Consider the following 15,714-nt stretch of genomic DNA (forward strand, 5'->3'; position numbering starts at 1 on the left):
TGAAAACCATCAGAGAAAGAAAGTAAAGGGTTGAAAAGAAAGAAGAAGTAGGCAAATTGTGACTATTGATAAGAGTTATAATTATCTGGGATCACTATTACCACAACTGAAGTACAAAACTTCTCACCTCTATTCTCAACGTCACAGTGGGCAGTATTGCTTTACTTCAGATGTGCAGCACTTGTTCAGTAATCCTGTATGTGTTCGGGATTAAAGCCTAAGCCTTTATCACTCATCAATGATCTCCCGTCTCAAAAAGGAAAGCTTGGCAGCGATGGATTGTCTAGATGGGAGAGCACAGGCACCTGAAGTGAGGGATTTAGGAGGAGGAAAGCGAAAGGATTACTGAGCAGGATCGACGTGATTGGCAGAAGAATCACACCGCTGCTGACGCATCATCCACCTGCCGCTTGAAGATAAATGCAGCCGACGAGGAAAAAAAGAAAAAGAAAACAACAAGGGAAAGGAAACACGTGTCATCCCGGTGCCAAAGAATATGAGACACTGCTGTGAAACAATCAAAACTGCAAACATAATCAACTTTCAGTTTTTAGCGAGGATTACAGCTGCTCCCGCTAAGACACTGTTTGTTCCTATAGCTCGCCGTGATCTCTCAAATAGAGTTAAACCGACACTCTGTATAATTCTACTCTAAGAAGGATGGAAAAATCTGACGTAACCCCCCCTCCCAGTGAAATCTGTACCTTCAAACTGCACCCCTGTTGATGGGAAAAAATTTACACTAGAGTCTACGTGAAGTGTACAGCTGAAATTTAATTTATTTGGAGACAGATTCTATTCCACTAATTATGTAACATCTGCCACCGAAGGAGCCTGATCTGAGCAAACAGAAATCCTTCATCAGACACTTCTGTATCACAGGTATAATATTAATACAATTAATACCTTCATGCTGCGTCAGTAGTCACACCTGCTCATCCTCTGCAGTAACAAGTACAAACGTCTCTTGTGAAATACATGCAGCGCAAGCTTTTTGTGATTTGTTAAAAGGTGACAAGATTTGAAACTGTGAATACCGCCATTTAAAATGAATCCATCCACATACCCACAGAGAGAGTTAATAGACGGTTTAGACTTCTGCATTAAATTGATGCAGCACCGTAACTGACGTGCACCTCCCCAGAAATGTAACTATGCCCTGCGGCAACGCAGATCGCAATAGCTGTGATTGGTCGGCTTGGTAGCACCGTGTTTCCAATTTCATTGTCTTGTATCAATAAATATGGAACACGTCGATGACAGGTTAACTGAGGATGTTTGGGGATACGAACATTTGTATGATTCGTCGTCGGCGAAATTTTGGTTTCAGTCACCATTGTTGAAAGTGAAGTAGGAAGTAGAAACAGGACTTTAAAAGAGCCATAAATACTGCGGGACTAGACACCGTAACCTACACACATAGCCAATGCCGTTGCGAGCCATTTATACTAGTGTGCTCGTCAGTCCAGCTCACCCTGTAAACATGCTAGTCGGCACCAAGTCTTTTTTGCCAGTCGGATTAATTTTTGTTTCCACCTCCTGCTTCACTTTCAACAATGGCGACTGAAACTTTCGCCCGAAGATGAGTTAACCTTTCCTCAATGTGTTCCATTTTTTATGATCCAAAACAATCAATTAGAAAATTGCGGAGATGGAGAAGCAGCCGGAAATACTAAAGCGGAAATATGCTACTACCAAGCGGACCAATCACAGCTCTTGCGGTCTGCGTCGCCGCGGCGCGTTGTTACATTTCTGGGGAGGTGCACATCAGTGAGGGCATTAGGGTCTGCTTATGATCTGCACTGTCGCCGTAGCTACGGCGTCAAATGCACAAATGCAGAAGTCTAAACCGTTTATTAGGCTGTCGAAATTTGAAAAAGTAAAACTAGCTTAATTCAGTGGTATGTTGTAGGAGGCACAGTAAATGCCTTAAGAAGAGGCATTTAAGGATTCTGACTATCCTCCATCCAACACCTTGTAGCCGACTGCTGTGCAAGACTGCAGTTTGACAGGATAATCACACAGAGCCACTGGTAGATTTTATTTAGTTTTTTCCTATGTCAACAAAAAAATCTCTACACTGCAGTAACTTTCAGTGCGGACAGCATATTCTGTTGGCGACCGCAGTGAAATGTAAATGTATGTTGTCCTGCAGCAGACAGCACATTCATTCTGCCACTTCAAGAACTGAACAACCGTGCAGAGAAAATGTCACGCACTTTCTAAATGTCCCCAAGACTCGACAAAAGGATGCTTCACCACCTGCAGCCACATTTATTACAATGATGATCCATTATCTTTTAGAGAACACGCCATTCCCCAGTCAGCTACCTTTTACAGATATCACTGTGTTTAATAATCAGTGATCTAATTTAAGGCAGCCCTCTGGGTCCATAATAATATTTCTAGCAATAATTTAATTCTCTAAAAAAAATGCAGCACTCTTCATACTTCATACTTTCCTACCTCAAAAACTATAAGAAAGTAAAATCAGAAGGCAGTGCTTGCTGTGAATATCCAATAACTGAAAGGGCCGCATCATTCAATAGCAGGAAATGAGACTCACCACTGTCCAGCTATGTAAAAATGTGACAAGTCTAATTTCACACAAATTGGGAAATTATTAAAAAGATAAATAAAAATAGAGAGATTCAGAGGAACAAACAAGCTCCAGCTTATCCAGTGTCCACCCCCTCATCTCTGCAGAGTCACCCTAAACCCTGTGGGAAATTCATGATGTTTGCCAACAGAAGCACGGCCGATTATATGTAATGTTCAGTGCTTAACACAAAGCAGTACTTTATATATAGGCAGCATTTCAGGGATGAACACCTGTAGGCTATGCATGAATGCAGGATTTAATCAGTATAATCTCTATGCACCCCAGTGAATCACTTACTATACACTAGGGGTTGTACCGATTTGTCGACTAGTCGACTTTACTGCTGTGCCATGAAGCTTTAAGCAGTAAGTCAACTAGTCGCCGATCACGTAACAATAACAACATGGACGCCTTCTGGAAGACAGGTGAGGAGCCCAGTGGGTCATTGCAGCAAACTAGCAGCAGTTCATCAAGTGTCTGCAAATACAATAAATGTACTACTGCAATCTGAACAGGCATCCACTAACGCTAACAGAGGAACGGTCCAAATCCTCTCAATTAACAACTTCCCCTATGGTAACAGAGAGAAGGACGCTGCAAATCAACAATTTGCGGGTGAATTTCATTACCTGAAGTTATTAGACCTTTAGCTGCTATACATGGAAAAGGCTTTGGAGATGTATCGCGTTTTTATTTTAGCCCGGCTACATTATATTATCTTACAACACGCTGTAAAGTAGTTATTAAACACTGTTGACTGTGCTGATTTATATAACCTAAACCTATCTGCAGCGCACAGTATTGATAAGCGGAAGTTTGTGTTCAGTTCTGTTGTGTTCTATTAGTTGACATTGTTGCTGTGATTGTAGAGTGTCTTTCTTTTTGACGGCGTTTATGGTGTTAACGTGTTCAAGCTTCAATAAACAAGCAGAAAATCCTCCATAGCTTAATTTGTGTGTATGTATTCAGGTCAAGAACATAGATCTCATTGTTGCAAAGCATTACTTTCTACTGTGTTTCTATGTGTGACGTCATCGACTAGTCGACGTCGACTCGACTTTCACCACATGGGCCTATTAGTAAATCAAGAGAAGATGTTGTCTCCGCCATCTAAATTTAGAGATCTGCCATCACCCTAATAAGTGACGCAAGCAAGTAGCTTAATGTTGATTTCTGACAAAAACTAACAAACAGTAACAGATTATGCCGCCTTACCTTAGAGAAGGCATCTTTGCGTTCAATTCTGCCGGTGTGTTGCGACTTCCCGTAGACGCCATGCTTATCCAGGTGTCACTGATTAGACCACACCCCCCAATCTGAGTTGGTGGTGTGCAGCATAGACATACACTATATTACCAAAAGTATTCGCTCACCTGCCTTTACTCATTCTATGAACTGAAGTGCCATCCCATTCCTAACTCATAGAATTCAATATGATGTCGGTCCACCTTTTGCAGCTATTACAGCTTCAACTCTTCTGGGAAGACTGTCCACAAGGTTGAGGAGAGTGTTTATAGGAATTTTTGACCATTCTTCCAAAAGCGCATTGGTGAGGTCACACACTGATGTTGGTCGAGAAGGCCTGGCTCTCAGTCTCCGCTCTAATTCATCCCAAAGGTGTTCTATCGGGTTCAGGTCAGGACTCTGTGCAGGCCAGTCAAGTTCATCCACACCAGACTCTGTCATCCACGTCTTTATGGACCTTGCTTTGTGCACTGGTGCACAGTCATGTTGGAAGAGGAAGGGGCCCGCTCCAAACTGTTCCCACAAGGTTGGGAGCATGGAATTGTCCAAAATGTTTTGGTATCCTGAAGCATTCAATGTTCCTTTCACTGGAACTAAGGGGCCAAGCCCAGCTCCTGAAAAACAACCCCATACCATAATTCCTCCTCCACCAAATTTCACAGTTGGCACAATGCAATCTGAAATGTACCGTTCTCCTGGCAACCTCCAAACCCAGACTCGTCCATCAGATTGCCAGATGGAAAAGCGTGATTCATCACTCCAGAGAACGCGTCTCCACTGCTCTAGAGGCCAGTGGCGGCGTGCTTTACACCATTGCATCCGACGCCTTGCATTGCACTTGGTGATGTGTGGCTTGGCTGCAGCTGCTCGGCCATGGAAACCCATTCCATGAAGCTCTCTGCGTACTGTACTTGGGCTAATCTGAAGGTCACATGAAGTTTGTAGCTCTGTAGCAATTGACTGTGCAGAAAGTCGGCGACCTCTTTGCACTATGCGCTTCAGCATCCGCTGACCCCTCTCCGTCACTTTACGTGGCCTACCACTTCGTGGCTGAGTTGCTGTTTTTCCCAAACGCTTCCATTTTGTTATAATAGAGCTGACAGTTGACTGTGGAATATTTAGGAGCGAGGAAATTTCACGACTGGATTTGTTGCACAAGTGGCATCCTATGACAGTTCCACGCTGGAATTCACTGAGCTCCTGAGAGCGGCCCATTCTTTCACAAATGTCTTGTTTCACAGTCTGCATGCCTGAGTGCTTGAATTTATACACCTGGGGCCAGGCCAAGTGATTAGAACACCTGATTCTGATCATTTGAATGGGTGAGCGAATACTTTTGGTAATATAGTGTATGTCTATGGTGTGCAGGTCTGTGCTGCTAGCACGGCTAGCTAGCATCAAAGCTACTGTCTCTAATTGAGTTTAAGTATCCTCACCACTCTCCCAGCCAGAGGCCAGTTCCAGTTTGCACCATTTTTTTTTAAGAGGTGCTTGAGCAAACCCCTAAATTTCACATTAGCACCTCTAAAATATTATTAATGATAGTAGGACTAATAATGCACGTAATATTATTTTATGACCGCGTCTTTTAGCTTTTAACCCTATATATGACTTAGTTTCATACGCTTACGTTTAATGACGTGTTCTCGATGCCGTGTGACGAATGGTGCGTTCACATACACCTTGCGAATTAGGCTTTCACAGCAGAAAGGACAAGAGGTAATTTCATGGCACAAATTGTAGCACTGGAAATATAATTTCTTCAACCTTATAGCAAAGGTAACCCTAACCAGACGTTAGCTCGCTTTCTGAACTTTTATTATTTTAGTTTATGGGAGTTTGCTTTCTCGACCCAATTTGCCTTCGTGGTTTTCTTATAGTACAGTTATGGATAGTCAATTGAAATCTTTAAAGACATCCAGACTGACTCATTTTTGTCATGTCACGTTACTTAAAAGTGTATGCTTACGTATGTTTGCACAAAAGCAGCAAACTTCAGGTAAGAGGAAGTCAAAATGACAAGCTGAAACCCAAGGCAACTAACCCAGCTAGTCCAGTTTCCCTTGTTTGTGGCTTTGTTTTTCATGCTGGCGAGTCTGATTTATGGATGATAGAGAGGAATAGAAGGGTAGAGAGAAGGATGAATGCTTCTGCAAAGCATGTGAAAAGAAGCAGTTAAAAAAACATTGACAGTGAAGTCTAAGTCTAAGCTCTTGCTAAAGAAAAGAATACAATACATACCTAGTGCTACTTTTTTGTGACACTTACGCATTTTAACAGGAAATATTTTTTTAAAAATTGCACAAAAGTGGCTGTTGTAGGTGTTTTGTACTTCATTTTATGTCTAGCATTTGTCAGCCAGTCTTCTCGTAGGCTTTATTTCCTCTTAAAACAATTCCGCCCTCATCAAAAGGTGGAACAGATTACAATAGGCGCATCCCTATTGATTCCCTGTTAAAAAATAAATGCAAACATCCTGCTAGATGATTGTCAGTGCAGCGGCAGGCAGTGGAAAATAAAAATGCTACAGACTGAATGAATTGTGACATCTGTGTGAAGCTCCAAAGCACAGATAGTAGCCATGTCATGACTTTACAATAGCACAGAAATTTGTAAACACGTGTTATCTGTATTCACAAGGAGCCCTTTATTGGTGGTGTAGTAGAGGATGGACATGGGATGGAGAGGAGGAGAAGCAAAGACAGATCCTGCTGGCCTGATCCTGAATCAATCTCCTGGCGGCGTGCTTATTCATCTGAAGGTTAATGGAAGCTGGAGACGTCCCGTGTCTACGAACGGGAACAGGCTTGGAGGGTTGCTCTGTAAATTTTTCAGAACGTGCCTGGTGTGCCATGGTCCACCACTTAAACTGAAATGACTGCACTGACAGCATTTTTCCACTGTGAGCACTTTTAAATAATAAACTAGGATGGTGGATATCTGGTGAGAACAATTCCCAAAAGACCATGAGACAGTGCTCTGCTGGTAATGAGGAAATTCACTTACATGGACAACAAGATTCCCGTATCAAATGGAAAAATAGCCCAATCAGAACATAAATGCGTCACGTAACCGCCTCAGTTGAAACAGACTGGCCTGATCAGAGGGAATTTTTTTATGTTTTGAGGAGGTGGTGTAAACCTTTGATAATCCTTTTACTGTAGAAAAATATTAGAGCTTAATAACCACGTCAGTGCTTGTGCCCAGAGGGAAACAACAAGTGTGAATCAATGTCAGCCGTACTCCTGAAAACATGGGTCCATCTTGGTTATGCTTTTAAGATCATAATAAGATCAAGTCATTTTCTAATTCCATCAGATTCAAACATCTACAGTGGTTTGAATTTGTGCATGCTAAAAGTGGATGATTAATATTTTAGTGCATCTAAACACATACACCAATCAGGCATAACATTGTGTAGGCCTCCCTTGTGCCTCCAAAATAGTTGTGACTCATCAGAAAATGGATATGGTCCTTCTGAGGGTGTCCTGTGGCGTCTGGTAACAGGATGTTGTTAGCCTTTGGGTCCTATGGGCCAATGTTATTTACTTCTCCCACCAGTGGTTTTAATGTTGTGGCTATATATATATATTTGCACAGCTGATTTGCACAGTTGGTTTTCTAAATGGATGGTCGGGTGAACACAGTGGCAAGCTTTATATTTTCCATGTGATCCTGATGCCCTCCCGGGATTTAACTTCACAGATTCCAATGCCTCGGTTTTTTAACTCATGTGAAGATAACTCAGTGGCGCACTGGTGCAGACGGATGACCCGCGTTCATCTGTGACTGACCAGTCAATAACAGGTCTAGACGAAAAGAAAGTCAGGACACGTTACATCATCATTTTACTTTATTTTTTATTATTTTGTTAAGTTTCACTTTATAAAAACACTCTTAATGTGGACTTTTGCAAACTAAAGGTCAACTGAGGTGAAAACAGGCTTTGAAGGCAAATGCCTTTGGAGGTAATTTACTGTAACAATAATATTGTTGCACTCACACAATAAGTACTGAAGAAAACATGTTTATGTTTGTGAGGTTAAGGGACGATGAACCTTTGGTTAGAAAGCTGAGGTACATAGAGTATAAGTGATAAATACTAATCGGGAACTGAAATGCTGCAACATGCACTACAAAATAACTCGAAGAACTCTTTTTCAATTGCTCCCACATATCAAAACTACTCTGTGGGAACCCTGAAATCATCCATCAACCTCAAACTGCTGCACAGTGTGTTTTTGACATTAATCAGGCATGATGATTGTGGTTACTTGTATTTTCTTGCAGGGCAAACTGTTCGATAATGTTTCTCCCGTGGCTTCACTTCTTCAATTAAGCGCCATGCTTTTCGTTTTCATGCGCATCAAAAAACGACAGCAGGTGGAGTGTGAATGAAAGTGTTGGTGTTGGACCTTGCAGAGCCACGGTGGAAAAATACATGTGAAACTCGAAAACATCCTAAAATTCACGACTCACCACATGAAAAAACAAGAAAACATGTTACCTCGCCGAGTGCACACACCGTGACCGCACCGGCAAACTCCTTGCAACGTGACTGCTTCTACATGATTAGCAACACCGGCAGCATGAAGCTAATCTCTTACTGCAGGAAAAGCCCACCGGGTAAGGAGGTGTGAGGAATCTGCGAGTGTGTGCTGGAACCATAACACAAGTGGAAGGAGGAGAGGAATTAATCACTTCAAAGAAGACCAAAATATGTTCTACACCTGCAGTGGTCACGTATTATTAAAACTTCAAATCACGTTCACCTCTCTGGAGTTGGGATTTGCCAGTGGTTTAGAGGACAGTCAAGGGTAAAGTGATTGGTAACTTTGTCTGCAAAACTGAAAATATATTGTTTAATCCAGTGTTTATATTGTCTCTATGAGTTATAATCTCATTGTGGTCTCATTGGAAACATGCTATACATGCTTACAACTTATGTCAAGACTGGTAGCCTTTATCTCTGGGGATGTGATCATAGTTACCAAGGGCTTCTTTGAATGCCCTTTCTTGGAAAACACACTTGTAAAATAATTTTTTTTGTGGTGCAGTAGTTAGCACTGTCAACTCACAGTGTCATGGTTCTGTGTTCAAACTTGATAGCTTTTACACATTGAGTTTCCATGTTTTCCCTGAACCTGTCTGGGTTTTCTACAGGTGTTCAGGCTTCCTTTCCAGTCCAAAGAGCGTCTCTCTGAGTTAGCCTTATGATGGAGTGGGGACCTGACCAGAGTATACTCCACCGCTCTACCAGTGCTAGGTGGAATAGACGCCAGCTCCCCACAACCCTTCACAGGATAAGCAGATATACCCTGATCAGGCTTAACATTAAAACCAACTTCCTAATATTGTGCAGGTCTCCCTTGTGCTTTCAAAACAGTTGTGACTCATCAGAAAATGAACATGGGAACTTCTGAGGGTGTCCTGTGGGTTGAGGGGCCTGTATGGATCATCCCACAGATACTTGATCAGCTTGGGATCTAGTGAATTTGGAGGCCAGGTCAACACCTTGTGCTGTTCTTCATGTTTTTTTTAGTTGTTCCTAAACCGTTTTTGTGTGTGTGCCTGTGTCAGGCTGCATCCTGCTGGGGATGGCTGCTGCCATCATGGAGTGACTGGTCTGGTCTAGGTGGGTGGTACATGGCCAAGTAACATCCATGTAAATGTCGGGTTGAAAAACTTGTCAGTCCTGTCAGTTGTCATAATGTAACGCCTGATCAGTGTAGATGATGAATGTTATCAAATGGGAAAAGACATCCATTGAAAATAAAAAGTCTCTTCTTAATATAAGCGGTGCAGACTTCTGGGCATTCAGACTTCTATTACTCTATGCCCGTAGTCGCTCTTACAGTATGTATGTGCATGTACCCCAAACAGTTCAAGGCTTTCAGTTTAGCTCAGGTCTGTCTTGGATTAGTGTTTTCTGCTAATTTAACAGGAAGGTAAGGGATTAAACTTGTAATTCGTGCTGTCATTAGTCAGTGCCGTTTAAATAATGTACCGCAAGCAGAAATAATAGGACAAGTAAAATATTAAACATTAAAAAAGAAAAGGAGAGAAAGCATATATATATATATATATGATTCTGTGTTAAAATACAGCAAAAACCCAAAATGCACAGCGAAGGGACACAGATGTAGCCAGAATTAGTGTTTGGACATTAACTGAGACATGAGAAAAGCTTTTCTTGAAACGCTGTAACCAGGAGATGAGTTTTAAGAGGCAGAAATCTGAATACCTGGTGAAGTGATAATATCGATCCAAGGTCCTTTTATATATATATATATATATATATATATATATATATATATATATATATTATTTTACGCAATTGAGTGGAAAGTTTTTTTTTTAAAAAAAGGCTTTTTCTCAGAGCCATTATTGTGCTGAGGATTGCCTTTGATCCTCAAGAGGAACAAATCTTTTTAATTCCCACTGCAGGAGCTGAAAATGTGTATCTGTCAGCGCAATTATACCCAATAGGTTATTTAAATAATAGAACTATGACTCCACCTTGAAAAGTTGCAGGCATAAGACATGAAGTTTCCCCCGAACACTTTGAATATTTAAAAGCCAACAAACTAAAAATGTCACGCTCCCTCACCAAACGGGATTTTTGACAGCCCGTCACAACACCGAACAGAGCACAAATCACACCACCAGTGGGGAGCAAGAGAATTGTAGAGGGGGATTATGCACCTGGCACTGCCACGTGAACGTGATTCATGAGAAATAAAATAAATAAATAAATCTGTCAAGTGTTTATCCTGCCAGGGTACCACCAGAAGGTTGTTAATATTCAAGTCTTCGGGCATGTGCAACACTCGTGGAATAGATTTTCTCTCCGCAATTCAAGCAGGCCTTTGCATGTAGCTGAGGGACTCCTGATCCAATGATGGGTGACAGCCAGAGATAACAAAAAAATAAAAAATAAAATAAAATCCGCCCATAATTACTGTTCAGATATTGCGAGCCAGCGCTACTGTGGATTAGTCCTCCAACAGCTGTATAGCAGTATGTAAGGTTGTCGCTAAAAATAGGATAAAAACACCCGTCTCTTATTCACACAATTTGCAGCTCGCTCACTTTCTTGCTCCTCTCTCCTCACCCCCCTCTTCTCCCTTCCCTTCCCTTCCCTTCCCTTCCCTCTCGCACACATCCGAAATCGCAGGCATGCAGCACAGGCTTCAAAGAGCATAGATAACTTGGGTTAGCGCAGGACTGACTGTGGTTCATCACAACACATGCAATGATAATGTCACGTTCACAAGCAGAGAGTGGCATTTAGGTTTTAACACACACAGCACTCTCACCTATGGTGTGACAAGTGATAAGTGGGGACACCACGAAGCAGCGCCGTTAGAATTAAAAGTTATCTTTATGTTTTATGTTGAATGGGGGGGGGGGGGGGGGGAACAGAGAGGGAACACAACAATATACCTCAGGCATTTGTAAATGAATTGCAGAACAAAGACTGAATATTCAGTGTGAATAGTTTTTCGGTATGTGATAGAATAAAAAAACAAATTGCACGAAAAAAAAACTTGCAAACTTCCGTTGATCCTCCACGCTACCCGCTGTGTTCAAACTGTGTCTGGATGAGTACCTAAGTGAGTAATCATTTTAATCAGAAAGCCTCTTCATTCTGATTACAGCTAAAGGCTCCAAGAAGAAGACAAACACCCGCCATTAAACAAATTGCGCCATCACAGAAGAGCAGCTCTACGAAAGAGAGAAAAAAATAAAAGTTTTTGTTTTGTTTCCAAAAGTTAGTTTAGGAAAAAGCCACAGTTCAGTCGTCCTATTGCAGCCTGGACAGCAGTCTGGACAGCAGCCTGGACAGCAGCCTGGAAGCAAGTCATTATTTATTGACGAATGAGAGGATAAATCGGACAAGATACAGCTCGACAAAAGCCCGTAGTCCTGCTTTAGCAGCGGAACTAAGGGAATAACTGATCTATGCCGCAGTGGATGAACCGCCTACGGAAACATATAGGATTGCCCCGATACTAATAGTTATGTCAGTCCAAGACTTCGCTCATGAACTCGTGCTAATAGTTATGAAACTGCTGCAGTGCAACCACACCCGAACAATGCTAGGGGGTAAAAAAAATCAAACCAAAAATGAGGTGGGTGGCAGTAGTCTGGGGTAATGCACCTTAAAGACAGTTTGTCAGCCGCTAATAAACACAGAAGAAGAAGAACAACAATGTCTTCCTGCCTGGAGGACATTTAGGTGCAGCTCAACCACCGCAGTGAACATAGCTTCGGAGGTGCCCCAGATAAAGACGTATGTGTGCTATCCCCCCAGTCCAACTAGCCAAATCTATCATAGGGTAGATAGAAAGCAGCAGAGTATTGTCAATGCATTGTAGGGGCCTAATAAGTTAAAAGGGGTTGCTAAATATGCCGAAAGTGGCACCAAACAGTTGCTCGGTTTGCCTGTCCTGACGCTGTACCCCTGATGCATGGAGTTCTCTAAATAAGTAGAATCAGGCTCCGAGAATATCAGGGTCTGAATATGAACGTCCCAACTATCTCTCTCGTCACCAGTCGACACATCTAAAAAAAGGGCTCTGTTCTGGACTCTGTTCTGGGCTCTTGTGAAGTGCCACTGGGACATCCTTAACTGTAAACCTATGAGAAATCCCAGCTCACTGGGCTCAGCGTCGGGTCAGACGCGGCCAAAGGGCTCTACTTTCTCTTTGGGGGAATGCGACACGGTGCAACACTTTCCCTCAGGACCACTCGAGGCAGGTTTCGTCATGCCGCGAGGTTTGATACTGAAACAGAAGAAGTGGGGCCCCTTAAAAAAAAAATCAAGAGTCACACATCCAGACAACACGTACCGTCTCTTTATTAACATGAGGCGATTTTGAACGAGGCTCAGGGTGTCTGGCAAGTTAAAATGTAGAAAATCTCTTAAGATATTCTTACATAAGGTGGGTCTATGAAAACGTAATTATGAGTTATTAGAATCAATTTTTCATTGCTAATATTCACTCAGCAGCATCAGCACACTCAGCACCAGGTAGAGACTCAGGTAGACACATTATATCAATAGAGCAAAGGCAGTCACTGCAGGGCAATTTTATTGGATAATTGCATTTATTTCATATACATATATATAAATATGTATAATTTGCCCATCCATTTTTTTTGTTATGTTGCTATGTACAATTATTGAATGTTATCTTAGCCTCCTGATGACCTGCTCCTTTTCAAACCCGCGGCATGTTCAGTTCAGATTAAGGGATTGTACCCGTGAAAAGTGAGCTTCAGTCCTGTGCACCCGAATGCACCTGCACGCACACACACACACACATACACACATTTTCACATCTGACATCTCTTTTGTGCATGGAATGAGCATCACAGTCTATCAACGTTAACACATTGCCGTGTCAAGCCGCATCGCGCCACGAATGATTCAATATATAACAACATTTCCCGGGCAAAAATATAAAACCTGTGCACGTGAGGGAGTCATATTCATCGTATTAGCAGAATGAAATGGAAATTGCATCTTTTTTCACAGTGATTTCACAGCAGAGTAGATAGAAATATATATATATATTTATGAGAGAGGAAGGCGATTGAAAATATTGAGGGAACTAAAAATTCCACCAGAAGCTGAGAGTGATATTAAAAGATATGACTTGATTCTGGCAAAAGTGGAACAGAACAGCCTACTTTTATGAAGCGTTAAATACCAGAGAACAGTGGGTGCATCAATTATTTAAACCGTGCATGCAATCAATCAGAATCAAACAATGTAGATGTGATCGTTTGCAGAGTTTGTGTTAATGTCAAGACTCACTGGCTTGCATGAGTTGACCCTGACGCCCAAACACCTGGGAGAAAGGGCTTCGGCTGCAGGTGAGCGTCTCCTCCATGGCTGGTCTCCTCCAGGAAGGGGAAAGGTCCTTCGTCTCTCGAGAAGAAAAAGTGCACTGAGGGTCAGCCTCTGAGTGTGGAGAACGTCGGCTTTTGCCCTCCCTCTGAGCAATCCTCTCAATCTCTCTCTACTCACTGCTAATTTGCCTTTGAAGCCAATTCACGACCTCTCCCACGCCTTTCCCAGAGCTGTCATTTGCTTTTCACGGCCGTCAACCTGGCTGACTGCGGATCAGTCCCTCGCCTTGTTGCCCGAGACGCCGTCGGAGTCGCTGCTGCTCCTCAGCTGACGGGAGATCTGCTCGGGGTCGCTCTCAGCCCTCTGCTCATTAGTGCTCCAGTGTGGCGCTGCTTCAGATGGAGAGCACAGCAAACACGGCATGAACAAAGCGAGAGCGAGGGAGTGAGAGGGAGAGAGAGCGGGAGAAGTGAGAAGCCTGCTGCAGAAGAGAGAAGACAGACTCTCCCCCCCTGACGAAAGTGAGAACAGAGATGACTGGGTTTGCGTGTGTGGAAGTGTGTGAGTGAGTGTCAAACCAGTTCCAGCATTTTACTCCTTCTGGCCGTGGTTTCCTTTTTCGGCATCTATTTCTTTTTAATCCACTCCTCTTTGGTGGGGTGATATGCATAAATGTGGAAAGGTACAAAAATGAGTGGCATGATTATACACCCATCAGGCATAACATTATGACCACCTTCCTGTGAGTCATCAGAGAATGGACATGGGCCTCCTGTGGATGTCGTTAGTGGGGGGCCTTTGGGTCCTTTGGGTTGAGGGGAGGGGCCTCTGTGCTTCATCCCACAGATACTTGATCAGTTTGGGATCTAGTGAATTTGGAGGCCAGGTCAACACCTTGTGCTGTTCTTCATGTTTTTTTTTAGTTGTTCCTAAACTGTTTTTGTGTGTGGCTGCATCCTGCTGGGGATGGCTGCTGCCATCAAGGAGTGTCAATGCTATGGGGTGGGAGTGCCTGGTCTGGTCTAGCTAGGTGTTACATGTCTAAGTAACATCCACATGAATGAATGCCAGGTCCAAAAGTTTCCCAGCAGAACATCGTGTTGTCACAAGATGGTCAATGTTATTTACTTCTCCTGTCAGCGGTTTTAATGTTGTGGCTGATCGGTGTATCCGTCTTAGAAAACACTCAATAAGTCAAACTGGGTGAGTTCACAAACTTTTGCAGCTGAATATGCCCTGCAAACACATACCGGCATATTCAATGTTTTGAGTTGTTGTGCTCCTCCAACATTGTTTTTTTTTTTTTTTTCGTTTTGACACAGCGTGTTTTATACTTGGATCCAAACCCAGTTCGCTTTAGAAGTTTTTTCCTTCTCCTCTTTTTTTCCCCCCTCTCCCTTTATATGAGGATTATCTTCCAAATATAGACTGAGAGGGCTGCATCTCTGCGTCTCTCACTCACACACAAGCACTCAGGTGTTTTATGCGTCACTTGTGCTCATGCGGGCAAAATGAATAAATGCACATTCACGAATCCCTCTCAAAGCAAAAACGCAGATCCTGAACAGAGAACTCGGATATTAGCACAGAAATCGGTTTCAAACCAAAGGGGCCAGTGGCTCATTAAATATGGATCCGCATCCTTTATTAATATCCTCGTTACTGTTCTGCTCCCGCATGAACAGCGTGAGCAGGGAAGAGACTTCTACAAAAGAACTTTATCCTCACATGCTGGTGGTGTTATTGCTCCTGGTGCTGAGTAGACGGGGTTAGCAGCCTTCAGACTTACATAAATGGTCGGGGGCTGCTATGCAGAGATCTGCAAGCTTATAATGTTTGAATTTTTGCAAATGTAGCCAAGGATGCGTCTAACCGAAGTGTTTCCCGCTGCACAGAACACAACAACGAATGCACTGAGCACAGAGATGTTCCAGTGATAAAAAGAATCACTGTCACATTCTCCACATGGAGCGGTGCCAGAGGTGGTGTCACACAATCTCTCCAT

The 15,714-nt window shown here is 42.8% G+C and overlaps 1 protein-coding gene across 1 annotated transcript in view; it reads right to left on the reverse strand.

Moving 5' to 3' along the window:
* kazna (kazrin, periplakin interacting protein a) overlaps positions 1–13,749 on the reverse strand; it is a gene marked incomplete at its 5' end in the record, with an annotated part of 199,690 nt that extends 185,941 nt beyond the window's left edge. Inside the window, one exon of the mRNA XM_084554155.1 lies at positions 13,674–13,749. Coding sequence (XP_084410281.1) covers positions 13,674–13,749 — 76 coding nt within the window. The remainder of the gene's footprint in view (positions 1–13,673) is intronic.
* Positions 13,750–15,714: the final 1,965 nt, after the last annotated feature.

This window comes from Chelon labrosus, assembly GCF_963514085.1.
Source record: "Chelon labrosus genome assembly, chromosome: 10".
Classification (NCBI taxonomy): Eukaryota; Metazoa; Chordata; class Actinopteri; order Mugiliformes; family Mugilidae; genus Chelon; species Chelon labrosus.